Here is a 17,388-nt window from a genome sequence, read left to right as displayed (position 1 = left end):
CGCAGCCGACTGATACTTTTGGCCTCGGGTTCCCTTTACGTGCTTGTAATCCAATCATTGAGTACCCCAGAGAGCTCTGGGTCTGTGGGTAATATCTATAATATTTGCTGTGTTAGAAAAGTTAAAAACTTGTTTTATAGTTTAAAAACTTGTATTCATTAAAAAAAAAAAAGACAATAATAAACCTATTACATGTTGACACATATTTTATCAGAAATAACTATTTTCCTAAACAAAAACAAATTCATGAAAGGAAAGTAATCATTTAATGTTTTTTTTTTGTTGTTTTTTACAAGTCTCTTGCAAGTCTGGCTTAATAGAAGAGCTGAGTTCTCTGCTTCTGCATTCTCTCTGTTTTGACGGCACATACCAAGTAGTCTCTGGAAAACTCCACTGAACACTCATGAGAGAACAAAGGTGAAAAGGCAAATATGTCAAATTTGATAATGAATATGGTTTTGACCCTTTTGACTCCCAGTAAAGGGCTCAAGGACCCCCACCACAGTCCCCTGGACTACACTTTGGGACCTATAGGTGAAGCGAACCCCATCAGACAAATAGACTAAAGGTGTGTGTTTGTCTGAAGTCTGACACGCACTGGTGTGTGACAGGCCATGCAGCACTTCACCTGAGATACCTGTAGACTTGGGGCTGTCATTCTTGCTTAGCCTGTCTTACAGGGTCATTGTGAGGCACAGATAATGCCTGTAAAATCTTTCTACAGGCAGTAGTGTATTTATAAATGGCATCACCAAGGATCTTTTGAAGTGTGGCAGCATCTTTAATTGTAGGACAGATTTGTTGTTTTGGAAGTAGGATTTATTGGTGGGCATGAATAGGGAGGGGGCAGTGCTGAGGTTCTCATGAGAGCAGAGCCTGCCATTTGTCCACGGAGCTATGATTAGGGATGTACTTGATCCCACAGCCATGTGGGATGAGCCATTTTTCAGCCACCATGTCTTCAAATTCATTTGCATTATACTTGGTAAAGCCCCACTTCTTGGAACTGTGGATCTTCTGGTGGCTAGGAAACTTGAACTTGGCCCTATGTAGAGCCTGAGTCGCATGTTCCTTGTTTTGCAGCTTGGTACAGATGGACATGATGACTTGGCCAGTGTGCCCTGGGGCTTTTTAAAGGCACCCCACATACCTGTCTGGGGTCTATATTGGGGATAGCATGAGGTCAAACATCAATGTCCACTGACAAGGGTTTTCTCCAGGGTCCCTTAGGGCAACCCATCCAGTCAACAGGCTGCATACACTACCAAAGAGGCTTCCGTTTGCAGTCATTGCACACTGGGCCCCCAGGGGCAAGAGCAAGACAGTTATTATTAAAAAAAAAAAAAAAAAAAAAAAAAAAAAACCCTGATATCCTGTCTTTATTTTACTGGGTTCTGGGGACACCTTTGTGAAGGGGAAGCGCTGTTATTCTCAGCTGACAGGTGAGATAACTGAGGCTTGATTGGCCCGAACACAGAGCTCATCCCCAGTGTGGTGACACCCGGCACGCTGTTTCCAAGGCACACGCTGCTGGTTTGGTTTAGCTGGAGCCCTTACCTGATACTGGGTGTATTTTTGACACACTGACACATTCAGACGGGGATGCTGTGCCACCCTCAGCAGTTCTGTGCCTGAAGAAATTGCCCTCAGTCTGAGTCACCTAAATGGAAACGACACAGTTTTCAGATTTGAAGAGCTGAGGGATCCAAGCAGAGGCAGCTCTTTCAGAACTTCTTCAGATGCTGATCTAAAAAACCAGCTGGCAAACAGCCCCTGATGGTAAATGACTTGTTTTTCTTGACTGGTGAAAGGTCTGCTCATTCTCCAGAGATAAGTTTATAAGGAAGTGCATGGATCATTTACTGTAGGGAAAGCAGTCCGCTCTCGGTCCTCCCTGGACGTTCCTGGAAGCAACTTCCACTCTGATCTTGGGAAACTTTTTTTTTTTTTTTTTTTTTTTCTGTAATTGTGGGAGATAGGCGAACCATGGTCCATTCTTTCCTTGAACTAGGAAATAAGGTAAAAAGCGGAAGTTCAGTTGTGGCAAGCTGTCTTTAAAGATGGGGCCAACTGGCATGAAGATGGATTTAAAGAAATACTCTATAGGTTAGGTTGAATTAAAGTTTCAGATTCTGCTCCATATAAGACATGGCTTTGTTAGGGGAATGAGCCTCCGGCAGTTAACCGTATTTAATCCCCGTGCTTCGCCGTGGCGTGGGCTGTAGACTGACCCTCCTCGCTCTGTCTACGTTAATATGACCACCTTAAGGCATACTTCTTCATCTTTTTTTTTCTTTTAAGGTTTCATGTTATTGCAAATGACAGAAATCCGCTTTCAACTAGCTTTGAACAAAACCTAAAACAGTGCTGACGGCTGGCGGTGGGTGTGGTGTTTTAGCTCTGGGGAAGGCGGAGTGTAGGGTTAGACCGTGAGGCATTGCTGGGTCCAGAAGCTCAAAGCGTTGCTGGGACTTCCTACCCGCCGGCTCGCTCCTCAGGGTGCCAAGATGGCCGCCTTCTGCGCCAGGCTTTCCATTCCATTCTCTCAGCCGTCTCCGGGGAAAACACTTCCTCTAACAGGTCCAGAGAAGCCGCAGAGTGAAGTCTCATTGGTTCTGAAGGGTCACATGCTCTCCCTCCACAATCACTGGGGTTAGGAGTGTCCGAATCTGATTGGCCAGGCCTGGGTCACATGCTCTTCCTCCGCAATCACGGAGGTTAGGAGTGTCCGAATCTGATTGGACAGTGTGGGGAGTGTCCGAATCTGATTGGACGCTGTGAGGAGTGTCCGAATCTGGGTCACATGCTCTCCCTCCACAATCACCGAGGTTAGGAGTATCCGAATCTGATTGGCCAGGCCTGGGTCGCGTGACCACTCCTGGGCCCTTGAGGGAGGCCCAAGAAATTCAGGGCTGTTCACCTGGGCAGACAGGTGAGGTTCTGGTTTGTGGGCTCTCACACTCCAGTGTTCGCGGAGAGTTGTTCCTCGCGTGGCCCTGAGTCTCCGCGGAATGGTGAAAGAACTGGGTCCGCTTTATCTCCTCAGGGAGAAGGCAGGCTTTGTGTTTAGCTTTTAACGCATCTTAGATGAATAGGCTTGTTGGGGGTTGGACGTCAGCCAGTCGTGCGTCACCATCCCCGCAGACACAGCCTCATTGAGCGAGGGAAACGCGGGTGTCAAAGCACGTGTCTTGGGCGCGACAGCCCTTGGTGGCCACCCGCTTACCCGGGCCTGCCCGAGTCACCTGAGGAGGCCTCTTCGCTCTTTGCTAAGACCCAGGTCTGCTCCGGTCATGCCTCTGCTTACAAATTCACCGTGGTGTTTTACCACAATTTTTAAAAAGGGGAACTAACAAAAATAAAACAGACCCCTTGTCCCCGGCCCGCCCCTGGTGTTAGTGTCCCATCCTTCTACCCAACTCTCATCCCCCCCCCCCCCCTTAGAGGCCATCTAAATAGGTCTAGTAGTTTACCCTATTTTAGCTGATTGAGCATTAACTTCTATGACTTTAAATAGGGGGCTTTGTGTGGCTGCTTGTTTTGTCAGTTTTAGTTCCCATCTGCCAGCCTCCCACTTGGAAGATGAGATTTTAATCTCTTTCCTCCCTCTGTCCCCCCCCCCCCCCACTTCCTTTCCTCCCCACAGAACTCTAGTGTAGTCAGTATTCAGTGTTCACGTTGGGGCAGCTATGGAAGTGCTTCACAGTGGAGCCTTCCAGGACGCTGCCGTCACTTCCCTCTGTGTGGCAGAACGCATTCTTAGGTCATTTTTTTTTTTTTTCTAAGATTTTATTCTTTTATTCACGAGAGACAGAGAGGCAGGAACACAGGCAGAGGGAGAAGCAGGCTCCCTGTGGGGGGCCGGATGTGGGACTTGATCCTTGGATCACGCCTAGGCCAAAGCGCAGACAGGCCAAAGCGCAGACGTTCAACCACAGAGCCACCCAGGTGTGCCCCCCCCCCTTTTCTTTAAGTCTTATGTCATTTCTGACAGGAAGGCATGGGAGGTAAATTGAAACATGTTTAAATCAATCTACCCTGTGTCCCCACTGTGCCTGGGATAAAGTTCAAATGCCTTCCCTCAGCACCCGTGTTCCTTCTTGTTCCAACCCCACCCGCCCTCTGGCCTGCCATTTTTTGCTCACCTTCCTCCCTCTGCTGCTAATGCATCCCCCCCCCCCCCCCCCCCCCCACTTCTCTGTCTGGGGAAATCCCCTTTCTTGCCAGCCTGGCTTGTGTGACACTTTGGGTGGCCTTCCCAGTTGTGTGTCTCGCATGGTGCATATACTGAGGTGTATTTATCACACAACATGATACTTCTCTCTTTACTGCTTGAGTTTAGATCTTGGCTCTGCCATTTCCCAGCTCTGTAGCCTCAGGCAAGCTACCCCCGGGCCTCAGTTTCCCTCTTGGTTAACTACAGATGGCAGCAATAGCACCTACCTGATAAAGTTGCTAGCGATTGCATGGATTGATAGAACAGAAGCATTTATAATAGCATCTGCCGCATAGTAAACTGCCATCTGTGCTCCATGTCCCTCTCCCTCACAAAGGCAGACTTGGGTGGGTTCTGGTCACTAGTGCCTGGAATATAGCTCTTGGCAGATCAGAAGCCTCCAGGGGCTGGGCTGGGCACCTAAGTGAGTGATGCAGGCCGGGTGCAATTCAGGCAAGGGGGTGTCAGGGACTGGAAAGGGCAGTCTTTTTCTAAGGGGGCATCTCCTGTTCGACCTCTAGGTGGGTCCCAGGTCGGAATGGGGGCCCAGTGTTGCCAGGTTATCAGATTTCTTTACTTTATGGGAAAGTTGAGATTCTACTTTTTTTTTTTTTTTTTAATCTGGGTTTTCCTGACATTTAGTACACAGCGTACATACCAAAGGCATTAGTGCCTATTGGCCCATAGGCCACTGTTTTGGGGCCCAATTTTCACTTTACAAAAGGGGCCAGAGTGACAACGCGATCTGCCTGGGGTCACATGCTGTCTGATTGGGCCCTCAGTCTTCTCACTCCATTGGACATGGGTAGCACTAGCGCTGTCTCCCCTTCACTCACCCCCCTGGGGACTTTGAGGATTAAGTCATGTGTGAGTGCATTTGCAAAGCATCTGCCCACACAGCTTAACAGGTTGCTCCTTGTATCACGTCGGCCATCCCGGCCTCAGAGAGCCCTCCTTGGTGTTTTTGAAATAGGCTCATGGGTCTCTCTCCCTTTTTTTTTTTTTTTTTTTTTAAGATTTTTATTTATTTATTCATAAGAGACAGAGAGAGAGAGAGGCAGAGACACAGGCAGAGGGAGAAGCAAGCTCCATGTAGGGAGCCCGACGTGGGGACTCGATCCCGGGTCTCCAGGATCATACCCTGGGCTGAAGGTGGTGCTAAACCGCTGAGCCACCCATGGATCCCCTCATGGGTCTCTATGCCAGGTGGCTGTGGTGGGGGACTGTGTGCATTTACCGAGCATCTGCTGTGTGTCCAGGAACTATTAGTCATTTTACATTTGTATTCTCCTTTATTCCTTCTAACTGCCCTCCCTGTGAGATGGAAAGTAAACCATTTAATTGGTGATAAAAATGATTAATAAAGAAGTTAGCTGATTAGGGGCCTCACAGTGGTTTGAAAGGGATTGAATCCATCTCTCTGATTTAAAAAAAAAAAAAAAATCCCGGGCTTCAGACAACATCCTATCGTCCTACATATTGGAAATTAAGTCTACTAGAAGCTCAGTGGGGCTTTGCTAGTCCCTGGGCCACCCTGTGCACCCATGCCACTTTCTCTGGAGGACACTTTCTCTGTTGTTGACATTAGAAGCTGTAGCAGGTGACTGTGGGCCTGGCCAGATAGAAGAGAAGGCAGAGGAGAAGATGATATAGGACTGGGGAAAGGACCAAGGCCAGTGTCAGAAGTAGGATGGGGCACAAGAGCTGAGAAACTCCCATATGAGGCAAAGGCAGTATCTTCATATGCTGGGGTGCTGGTGTCATTTTCAAACCCATGTGGGAAGCCCTAGTGCCATACGATAGAGGGAAAGGAACTAGCAGTGAACAGAGCCTCCTCCATCCCTGTGCACCATCCCATTGGGCCAGGAGGCCCCTGCGCTTTGACGTTTAGAGATTTCCGATAGTTACGTGTGAGGCAGGCCCTCTGCAGCCAGTGGAGCGCACACGTGTTTTACCAGCAGGGTGGCTGCTGGGTTTCTTGGGGCAGCCCCACGGTTGATGTTCACATGCTGTTCCTTCTTTGAGGATCCATTTCCCCTCTCAAATGCTGCCCCGCTTCCCTTCCCCCTGGGTGGCCATGTCAGGCACATGCTGAAGGGAAAAGGAGTAGACAGATGAGTGTGGGGTCTATGAAGTACTATCCCAACCCTCCAATAGGTCTTCCTAGACATTGGACTAAATGGCTTCTTTTAAATTTTATTTCCTCCTCGTGAAGTCCATGGATCTGGGTTTGACTTTCACAGAGTGGCGAAGCCTAGAACAGCCCACCTGTTCCTTCTCTCTAAACTCTTATCGGGGCCCAGGTTGCTTGAGCCGTCTCCAGCTTGGGTGGCCACCCTTATCTCTTGCCATTTTCCACATTCCAGACTTCTAGCTTTGCTTATGTTTTTTTGGAAATCGCATGCCTCTCCCTCTGCCCCTGCCTCTGCTGAATATGGCTCCTCTGCCTGCTTGGGTCTCCTATCTCCTTTCTCTCCTTTTTTATTTTTATTTTTAAAGATTTTGTTTGTTTATTCATGAGAGACAGAGAGGCAGAGACACAGGCAGGGGGAGAAGCAGGCTCCATAGAGGGAGCCCGATGTGGGACTCGATCCTGGGACTCCAGGATCACGACCTGAGTGGAAGGCAGATGCCCAAACCCTGAGCCAGCCAGGGATCCCTCTCTCTCTCCTCCTAAGTGACGTGACATTCGTGTTCCTGGCTTCTGTGTAGATGTTATCCCTCTGTGTGTTTTCCATGAGTCTCCCTCTCACTACCCCCTCCCACCTTACCTGGACTGGTGAGGTTCTCTGCTGCTGGGTTCCATGGCACCTGTACCATTCTCATCTTGGCATAGACTTTTCTGGAATGGGCTATGATGCCTGTCTTACCCACCGGACTGGAAGTTTCTTGGAGGCAGGCACCAAGCCCGAGGCCCAGCACAGGGTCTGGCACGTGGGAAGTTTCCACTCAGTGTTTAATGTGGGTTACATCATGTAGTTGAGGACTCCACAGAGGTGTGGAGAATAGAGCCATATTATGAACTGAAGCTGCCAGGGCTGGCTGGACTGGACATCTTCCCCTGAAGACCTGGACAGAGATTTAAAATCAAACCTGAGGGGCACATGGGTGGTTCAGATTAAGCATCTACCTTCAGCTCAGATCATGATCCCAGGGACCTGGGATTGAGCCCTGCAGTGGGCTCCTTGCTCAGCGGGGACTCTGCTTTTCCCTCTCCTTCTACCACTCCCCCACTTGTGCTCTCTCGAGTACTCTTGTTCTCTCTCTCTCTCTGTCAAATACATAAATAAATAATTTTTAAAAAAAGATTTTACTTATTCATGAGAGACAGAGAGAGGGGCAGAGACACAGGCAGAGGAAGAAGCAGGCTCCATGCAGGGAGCCTGATGTGGGACTTGATCCTGGGTCTCCAGGATCATGCCCTGGGCCGAAGGCAGGCCCTCAACTGCTGAGCCACCCAGGGATCCCCCCATAAACAAATAAATCTTAAAAAAAAAAAAAAACTAAAAACTTGAGTTGTCCACCTTCATGAAGTAGTCACAAGCCACACTTATATTTAAAATCCAAATATATTTAATTAAAATTAAATAAATTAGAAACACATTCCTTCAGTCTCCTTAGCCTATTTCAAATGCTCAATAGCCAAGTGTGGCTAGCGGTTACTGTGCTGGACAATGCAAGTGATAGAACATTTCCAGTATCACAGATTGTCTTAGACAATCTGCTCCAGACACTGTCTTGTAAAAGTATTAGTTTTGAGGCCTGTAGGTTGGGTGAAAGCCCTCTTTGGTGCTTTTGGTTAGGGAAAGGGGATTTTTGGTTAGGGAAGGGGGATTTTCACGGATTCCTTTGTAAGCCCGAACTGTTTCTTTGTTTTCTCCTGGCTGCAGGATGCTCGTCAGAAGTTCCGCTCTGTTCTGGTTGAAGCAACCGTCAAACTGGACGAACTGGTGAAGAAAATTGGCAAAGCCGTGGAGGACTCGAAGCCCTACTGGGAGGCGCGGAGGGTGGCGAGGCAGGTAAGGTACCTCTGCGCACCGTCTCCCCTGACTGCCTGCTGCCCCAAAGCAGGTTTGGGGTACACCTACTGATGTCCGTGTCCCCTGCTGAAGGGTAGAAGCGTGAGTCCCCTGGGATGCAGAACGACCACAACTTTGTGAACAGCTGCATGTGAAGACCGCTTCTTATTTTTTCCCTCCCCCCACAAGCTGCTCCATTCCAGCTCTTGATGCTATTAATAGAGTGTGGGTGCTGGCATTTGGATGACCCTGTGAGTGGGTGCCACCTGGTTGCCGAGTTGGTGCCCAGATCCACGCCCCGGGCAGCTGGGCCATCTGGTGCGGCAGGGACCTAGTTCTGGTTTCACAGTGTGTCTTCCTTTGTCACCACGGATGTGCTGTGGTGTGCTGCCTGTGTCCCCTCCAGCCTCTGTTGGCCAGGCCCCATGAATAGGGGAGGCAAAGAGCCTCCAACACTCACCCGGCCTGGGGCAGGGGCTGTCATATACCTCCACCCACTCTGGCTTCCCAGTCTTGTGTCGCTTCAGTATGAATCGCCACCCAAAGCAGGCCTAAGCGATTAGGTCTGGGGTGTAGGCTGTATCCCTGGTGGGTGTTTATGTGATGGAAAATGTGGTCTCTACTGGTAAGAAAGTGTGAGTGACAGGTATTTGAGCACCTACTGTGTGCGCATGCAGGTTGTTGGGCGTGGTAGGGGAGATCACGGGAGGGTGAACCCTTGAGAGATGAAGCCCCAGAAATCGAGGAACATGTTTAGATCAGACCCATTAGGGTCAAGGACCAGGAGTTGGACGTTGTTCCCCTTTGCCCTGCCTCCAAGCAACCCTCAAATTTCTCATCAGGGGATCCCCTTGATGCTTTGGTGGTTCTGCCGAGATCTCAGCTTTGTTTTGGGGTTTCACACTCTGAACCCTGAGCTGAGCTTTCTGTTTGGAACCTGCCAGATCCATTGCCTTATTCCTAGATAGAATGGCTGCCTCGTCCCTGCCTCCTCCCCTGGCCAGCTAACCTGGGTTGTACAACATCTAAGTGCCAATTACCTGTTGGTCTGCAACAAGCTCTGAGCAGCCACCCCCTCTTTCTACCTTTCTTGCGGCCCCACCCAGGCCTCTAGCTTTCCAGGGAGAGGAAGCCTTCTCAAAAGGTGCTGGCCAGTCCCCAGAAGCTCCAGAACCCTGAGGCACTGCCTCCCCAAAGTGCCCATGTCCCACCCATCTTTCAGGTGTACCCCAAGTTGGGGATGTTTTGTTGCCACCCCTGGCCCCATGTAGCCCAGAATAGCAGCATTCTTGACCTAAAATTACAGTATGAAGGGTTTGGGTTAGGTTTGAGGAGAGATTTCTGATAATGTAATGTAAACATTGATGAATACTGAGAAGGTCATGAAATTTCTTTTTCTGAAAGTCTTCAACACTTAAATTTATTGCCCTCTGACTCTCTTGAGCCCACAGATATTTGTTAAAATCATCCATGTGCCCATGCCATGGGATGATGAAGAGTAGCTTGTTAAATAGCCCATTGGAGTTGTGGTAGACGGCTTCTCCACCTGGTCCCTGAGCTTGGCTGCACAGAGTTGGCTAAAGGGACCTTTGTGTCCAGGAGCCAGTGGAGGTTGGCCCGTCAGGTTCCCAGTCCCAGCTGATAGGAGGTGTCCACCTTTGCTGTGCTCCTGTCAAATGTGCTCCTACCTCAGAGTCTGAATTTCCTGGTCCCTCTGTTTGCTATTGTCTTAACCCTAGAATTTGTGAAATTCAGATTTCTGTTCTAATGTCACTTTATCAACAAGGCCTTCCTGGGCTACCATTTATTTTATTTTATTATTTTATTTTTTGTATAGATTTAAAAAATTTATTCATGAGAGGCAGAGACCTAGGCAGAGGGAGAAGCAGGCTCCATGCAGGGAGCCTGATGCAGGACTCAATCCCAGCACCCTAGGAACACAACTTGAGCCAAAGGCAGATGCTCAACCACTGAGCCACCCAGGTACCCCCCATTTAAATAACTGCCTTGCCATCTCCAGCACCCCCATCCCTCATTCCTTGGCTTGCTATTTCTCCGTAGCACTCTCTTCAGCTAATCATGATTGTTTGTTTATAGTAGTGAAGCTCCAGGAGGAGTACCTGAACAAATGAGTGAACAATGAGTTGACTGGCCACCAGCAGGCCCTTAGCATTCTGAGTGTTTCCTCCATTGCCCCTTGACTCTCAGGTTACTGGCTACATGGCCACATAAGCAGAGGGGTAGGAACACGGCTGGCAAATCCAGCTTTGTCTGGGTTTGGTTCATTTAAATCTCATATGCTGGGTAGGTCCCCAGTTGTCTGTGATACATCTGGGATAGATCTTCCACCACTGTCTTTTCCATACCCAAATCCTCTGTGATGGAAAAAGAGGTAGGAGGGAGCTGGGTTGGCAGGGTCCTGCTGCTGGGCACCTGTGAATCATGGCATTGCTTCCTCTCATTCCTTCTCTTGGCTGGTGAGGACAATGATTATGACAATTACGGAATTCTGTGGGTGAGCCACTGAGTCATCAGGTCCCGTGAGATTATCCCCAGACCCTTGGGGTGACTGACTCACTGTCAGCTAGCAGAGGCCGAGATGATTGTTAAGGGAACCCCTGGCTTCTTGCAGGTGGGGCAGGAAGAAGAAGGGGGGGAGGGAAGGCCCAGAGTGACCCCTGCCCCTCAGCCCCAAGGGACCTTGTTGGTCCATAGCCGAGGAACTGGAAGGACACTCAAAGGCTGAGGCTGGTCATGGATGTCACATTTCATCTGCGCACATGGTGGGCTGTCTGGACTCGGGCCAGGTGGCTGAGGCTGTTGTGCACCAGCATCCTCTGACCTTCCTGATGGTGAAGGGGGTGGGGTGCTTCTCGGGCGGCTGCCAAGCGGGGCTTCCTGTTTTCTTCCTCTCTTATCCCCAGCCCCTTCCTTTCTATATTTATGGACCCCTTGGGCTGTGGACAGCAGGGATGGTCTCTGAGAGGTGCCTTCAAAACATCTGCCTCAAGTGCGTATCTTGAGGCGTGGCGTTTGTAGAACCTCTGCATCCTCTTCTATGCGGCAGGGATGGTTATGGGAGCAGCCTTGGCTCTCTTGTAAGGTTGTCTTTAGGTCTTAAGTGAGGTAACGTATGTTTGACAGCAGGATCCCTGCACGAGCTTAGGTTTCAGCTTGCTTAAAAAAACTTTCTTGTAAAAAAAAAATTGAAAATAAACAAAGACAATAAGTCCCCATATCTTCTGTTAATATTTGAGGTATAGCTTTTTTTTTTTTTTCTTTTTCTGTATAAGAGATCATCCTGTAGTGGTGGTTTTATACTGTCCAAATGCCCATGTCCATTCATCCAGAGTCCCAATGAGGAAGAGACCTTGGTTTTCCAGAAAGAGTTTAATTTACAAAGGTTTGAAATTGTTGGGCCAGTAGAAATTCTATTGGCTCATCCAAAATTTGCATTAACTTTATTGTTCTTGATGTCACATCAGAATGAGTCCGATCCAGTCTTGTGATCGTGAGAACCCACCCCAGATTTTGCCAAGAGGAAATAGAACATAGCCCGCCCCCCCTCCCCGCCCATGACTAGCTGGAGTTGGGGCAGGGAACTAGCTTTGATGGCTTTGAGGGGTTTTGTCTTTGAGCTGGAGCTTGTTTGTAAGGCAGCCTTGACATAGCTGTCAGCCCTCAGTTGTGTGGTGGGTCCAGGACATTCTGACAGAGTGGAGCCATGTGACTCTGAGCCCGAGTGGCTGAGTATTTCTTGCTTGCTTTGCTCCCGGGGCTCTAACTTGTCTAGCAGTGGTCCTAGGCCTGTCATTTTTAGCACTGCCATTCCGTACACTTATTATTTTTAAAGATTCATTTATGGGTTGCCTCGGTGGCTCAGTGGTTGAGCATCTGCCTTCGTTCGGCTCAGGGCATGATCCTTGAGCCCCGAGATTGGGTCCCTCATTGGGCTCCCCACAGGGAAGCCTGCTTCTCCCTCTGCCTATGTCTTTGCCTCTCTGTGTGTCTCTCATGAATAAATAAACTCTTTAAAAATATATATTCATTTATTTATTTGAGAGAGAGCAAGAGCATGAGTGGACAGAGAGTGAGATCACAGGAGAAGTAGGCACTCCTACTGAGCATGGAGCCTGATGTGGGGCTCTATCCCAGGACCCTGAGATCAAAACCTGAACCGAAGGCAGACGCTTAACTGACTGAGACTGCCAAGCACCCACCCATACTTATTATTTTTTTTAAAGAAGTGTGGTAAACTATATAGAATGAACGTTTTGCCATTTGAGCCATTTGGAAATGTGTAGTTGAGCAGCATTAAGTACATTCGTATTGTGGGACTACCCCTACCGCCATCCATCTCCAGAACTTTCTCATTTTCTCAAACTGTAGCTCTTGACTCATTAGACGCCAGTGCCCCATTCCTCCTTCCCCCTTGCCCTTGGCAACCATGGTTCTACTTTCTGTCTCTATGAATAAATACCCCATATAATCATGCAGTATTTGCCCTTCTGTGACTGGCTTATTTCACTTCGTCTAACATCTTCAGGGTTTGTCCATGTTGTAGCATGTGTTTAAAATTTCATCCGTTTTTGAGGCTGAGTAATATTCTTTTGTATGGATATACCACATTTTGTTCCATTCATCCATCAGTGAAAATTTGGGCAACTCTTACTGTTTTTTTCATGGCTGGCATGTGTCAGAAGACTTTGCACACCTGAAGAGCAACATAAATGCAAAATAAAGAAGGTTATTTGGTGCTGAAAGTTGCCTGTGTTTATGGGGCCATGTAAGTCCATGCCCTACACATAAGCTCCTTTGGGGAAGTCGGCAGGTGGGAAGATATTTGAAGCTTGTGGAGTGACTTGGCTGTCGGACCACTGGCAAAGCCTGGCCTCTTGGGTTTGAATACCAACTTACCATTTAATAGCTGTGGGACTTTAGTAGGTTACTTAATCTCTGTGCCTCAGTTTCTTCATCTGTAAAATGGAGTCGTGTATGTTAGCTTTTGCTGTGACACAAACCACTCCAAACTTAGTGGCCTAAAACACTTACTTGGCTCATAATTTTGCTGGATGGTTTTTCTGATCTCAGGCTTGGCTGCCGATTATACATGTGTAATCAGTTGGTGGGTTGCCTGGGGACTGGCTGGTCTCAGATGGCTTTATCTGTCAGGCACTTGGCTGGTGGTCAGCTAAGGCTTCCCGGGTGACTGGACCACATGAGTCTTATCCAAAGGCTAGTGAGGGCTTCCAGGTTGAAAAGGCTAGTGTTGGGATTCCAGGAAGAAAAAGGGCAAGCCCTCTTCAAGCCTCTGCTACATCACGTTTGTTAATGTCCTGTTGGGTAGAGTCAGCCCAAATTCGAGAGGTGGGGAAAAAAGAAACTCTACTGCAAAGCACTCAAAGTATTGTAGCCATTTTTGCAACTTACCGTGGTGATTAATAAATTAGAACATGTAAAACATTTGGATCAAAGAAAAAGAATCTAAGTTATTATTCCAGATGTATTTGCTATCAAATATTGTGTCTCTATGGTGAATCTGTTGCCTTAGAAACAAAAGACCACCACGCCAGAAATCACTGGATGGAAGAAACAGTCCTGTGCTGGCTGGGAGGAGATACATAAAATGTCAAGCATTTGAGAATAGGAGGATGACCCCAGGCAGCCAAGTAACTACTGAGTTGTTTGTGGGGGTAAAACATGCCAGAGGATCAAAAATGATGAGGGGGGGTGGTATCTGACTTCTTCACTAATCACAAGTGCTCTAAGCCCTAACAGACAATATAGTGAAGGCCTCAAAGACAGGGAGAGTCATGTTTCCCATGAGATGAAATAGGTCAAGTGCATCAGATAGTCCCTTGAATTCTTATGTTAATCATAGAGGAACAGAACATTGTAGTCTTTGTTAGAAAATTCTAGACTGTTGGTTTTGTTTGCAGAAGACCCTCTGTAAGTGGAGAAAGAGAGGGCCAGCTTCCACAAAGTTGGGACATGGACTCAAGGATATGTCAAGGATGGGTTATTACTCTCTCTACTTGTTCAGGTATTCTTTTTTCTTCTAAATTATTATTTTAAAAAATTTAATGGATATTTACTGGATTCCTGCCAGTTGTCAGGCCCTATGTTAGCCTCTTGTCAAGAACAGAACAAAAAGCCTGACTGTGGAGCTGGTATTCTGCTCTTAGTCTCACAAAAGTGTGTGTGGGGTGGGAAGTTCTGGGCAAAAGTAGAATCTTTGTTACTGATCAGATTTGAAGTGTGGAGACTATGGATTACAGTGGGCTAGTGGATTGGAGGAATAAAAGAGTTTCTCAAAGTATTTTCTGAGTATCTTCCCTTGGTCTGTGCTGGCCATTGTGGAGCAGAAAATTTGGTCTATATCCTCCAGGAACCCCATCAACACATACAAGCAAGGTGATTGTAAGGCACGGCTGATTACAGTCCATTGTCATCATTCACGGTAGTAATATTCCACTATCAATATTGAATTAGAGAGGTATCTTTTTAAAAAAATGTTATTTAAATTCAGTTGATTAACATATAGTGTATTACTGGTTTCAGAGGTAGAGGTCAGTGATTCATCAGGTGCATATAACACCCAGTGCTCATTATATCATGTGCCCTTTATTTTTTATTTTTTATTTTTTTTTCATGTGCCCTTTAATGTCCATCACCCAGTCACCCCATTCCCCCACTCTTCTCCCCTCCCCTCAGTTTGTTTCCTATGATTAAGAGTCTCTTACGGTTTGCCTCCCTCTCTGATTTCATCTTGTTTTTTCTTTTCTTCCCCTATGATCCTCTGTTTTGTTTTTTAAATTCCATGTATGGGTGAGATCATATGACAATTGTCTTTCTCTAATTGACTTATTTGGCTTAGCATAATACCCTGTAGTTCATCCATGTTGTTGCAAGTGGAAAGATTTCATTTTTTTGATGGCTGAGTGATATTCCGTGGATATATATACCACATCTTCTTTATCCATTCATCTTTGATGGACATCTGGGCTCTTTCCATAGTTTGGCTATTGTGGACATTGCTGCTATAAACTGCAGGGTGCAGATGCCCCTCTGGATCACTACCTTTGTATCTTTGGGGTAAATACCTAGCAGTGCAATTGCTGAGTCATAGGGCAGGTTTATTTTCAACTTTTTGAGGAAACCCCATACTATTTTCCAGAGTGGCTGCACCAGCTTACATTCCCACCAACCAACAGTGTACGATGGTTCCCCTTTCTCCACATCCTCACCAACATCTGTCATTTCCTGACTTGTTCATTTAGTCATTCTGACTGGTGTGAGGTGGTATCTCAATGTGGTTTTGATTTGTATTTCCCTGATGCCGAGTAATGTGGAACTTTTTTTTTTTATGTATCCGTTGGCCATTTGTGTGTTGTCTTTGGAGAAATGTCTTCCGCCCGTTTCTTGAGTGGATTATTTTGGTATTGAGTATGATAAGTTCTTTATAGATTTTGGATACTAGCCCTTTATCTGATATATAATTTGCATGTATCTTCTCCCATTCTTTCAGTTGTCTTTTGGTTTTGTTGACTGTTTCCTTTGCTGTGCAGAAGCTTTTCATCTTGACGAAGTCCCCATAGTTCATTTTTGCCTTTGTCTCCCTTGCTTTCACAGGTTGTTAGATATTCTATTGAGGCATTGCTTCTAGGGGAAATAGAGGGAGGGTCAGGATTCTGAGAGCCTCTGGTCACATTTTCATCAACTGATCCATACATAACTTTCTTTCATGTATATTTGTCTTTAAAGACACTGTTTTTAGGGGCGCCTGGGTGACTCAGTTGGTTAAGTGACATATTCTTGATTTCAGATCAGGTTGTCAGGGTCGTGATGTCAGGATTTTGAGATCAAACCCCATGTCAAGCTCTGTACTCAGTGTGGAGCCTGCTTGAGATTCTCTCTCCCTCTCTCCACTGTGGGTGCTTACATGTGTGCTCTCTCTCTCTCAAATCTTTAAAAAATACAAAGACAGCTTATTTTAATACCTAGTTCTTATAGTAACTACATACAGTACTTCCTGATCATAAAACACTAGCTAAGGAGGGTCGAACATTTTCCTGACCCTGGGTGACCTGATAATAAATGTACTTGGCTTTTTAGCATCACACAGTGTTGCCCACCATGCTTTTTTAGTTGGTCATGATCTCGCATGCGTTAGTACCAAATGGAGTCCACAGATTTAGCCACTTTTTTGCAGCTTTCTCATGCACTATGGACTTGACTTTAGCACTTACTGGAGCAGCCTCTTGTAGGGATCTGCAAATTTCCTCTTCCGTTTTCTACATGTACCCTATTGTTGGTTCATTAACATTAAACTCGTGGCCAACAGCACCGTGACTCATGCTTGAATGAAGGTTATGTAAAACTCGTATTTTTTCCATAAGGCACATCATAGCTGCCTTGCACTTAGAATACTAACCAGCACTTCAGCACTAGGCTTGGGGTCCAATTTAAACAGCTGAATTAAACAAAACACAAAAATGTGAGAAATGCACTAAGTAGACAGGGGTGGACAGTTGTTTATAATAGGAGAGCTGCAACAAGAAGGCGGGATATTGCCTTGTTAGGCTTCAGCTGGGAATGTGCATGTTGAGTGACTGAACTGTTTTGCTACTCTGTGTGCATCCAGATCCTGGAAGTGCTATAAATATTGACTTAGGGGTTTGAATGAGTTTTAGAGAGTAGGCAAATTTGCAAATATGGAATCCGTGAATAATGAGAATCATTTGTACTCACCCAATGGGGAGGCTCATTTGTTAGAGAACCGAACCACATGGCACGGGTGTAGACATTGTGTGGAAGAAGGCGGTGGAGTGAGGTCACTTTAGGGGGTGGGAGTGTGGGGGAAGGCTAGGCAGAAAGACGCACCTGAGCCTCAAAGTACAAGGGAGAGTCTGGGCAGAAAAGATGAAAGAGCCGAGAGCTGAGGTAGAAGTCAGTGTGGGCATAATCTGGGTAAGTGTGTCAGCCTGAGGGCTGTGGAAAGGGAGTCTCATGAGCACTGAAGGACCAGTTGAGGAAGGAATGGTGGCAGCTGAAGGAGTACCTGACAGCCTCAGCCTGGCCTCCAGATTGGGTTAAACTGCAGAGCAGCCACCGTGGGCTTTTATGTGGGGAGTTATGTTGAGATGGTGATCA

At 47.1% G+C, this 17,388-nt stretch overlaps 1 protein-coding gene, 1 long non-coding RNA gene and 1 other non-coding gene across 5 annotated transcripts in view; 1 reads left to right on the top strand and 2 right to left on the bottom strand.

Annotated features, from left to right (window-relative positions):
* SH3BP5 (SH3 domain binding protein 5) overlaps positions 1 to 17,388 on the top strand; it is a 76,870-nt gene that overhangs the window by 19,998 nt on the left and 39,484 nt on the right. For both annotated transcript variants that reach the window (XM_072792847.1, XM_072792846.1), the window contains exon 3: positions 8,107 to 8,235. In XM_072792847.1, the coding sequence (XP_072648948.1) occupies positions 8,107 to 8,235 (129 nt within the window). The remainder of the gene's footprint in view (positions 1 to 8,106; positions 8,236 to 17,388) is intronic.
* Positions 203 to 3,275, bottom strand: LOC140614053 (uncharacterized). 2 transcript variants are annotated; one of them, XR_012014945.1, is made up of 2 exons: positions 1,558 to 3,275; positions 203 to 400 (listed from the first exon to the last, which is right to left on the bottom strand). It is a non-coding gene; the product is annotated as an uncharacterized lncRNA (long non-coding RNA). The 2 variants fall into 2 exon arrangements; XR_012014946.1 differs by having other exon boundaries at positions 203 to 393.
* On the bottom strand, positions 1,209 to 1,337 carry LOC140614526 (small nucleolar RNA SNORA70). Its single transcript, XR_012015373.1, has one exon. It is a non-coding gene; the product is annotated as a small nucleolar RNA SNORA70 (small nucleolar RNA).

The sequence above is a fragment of the Canis lupus genome, chromosome 22, assembly GCF_048164855.1.
Source record: "Canis lupus baileyi chromosome 22, mCanLup2.hap1, whole genome shotgun sequence".
In the NCBI taxonomy this organism is placed as follows: domain Eukaryota; kingdom Metazoa; phylum Chordata; class Mammalia; order Carnivora; family Canidae; genus Canis; species Canis lupus.
Note: the sequence above shows the minus strand (reverse complement) of the source record. Positions and strands in the feature narration are given on the sequence as shown.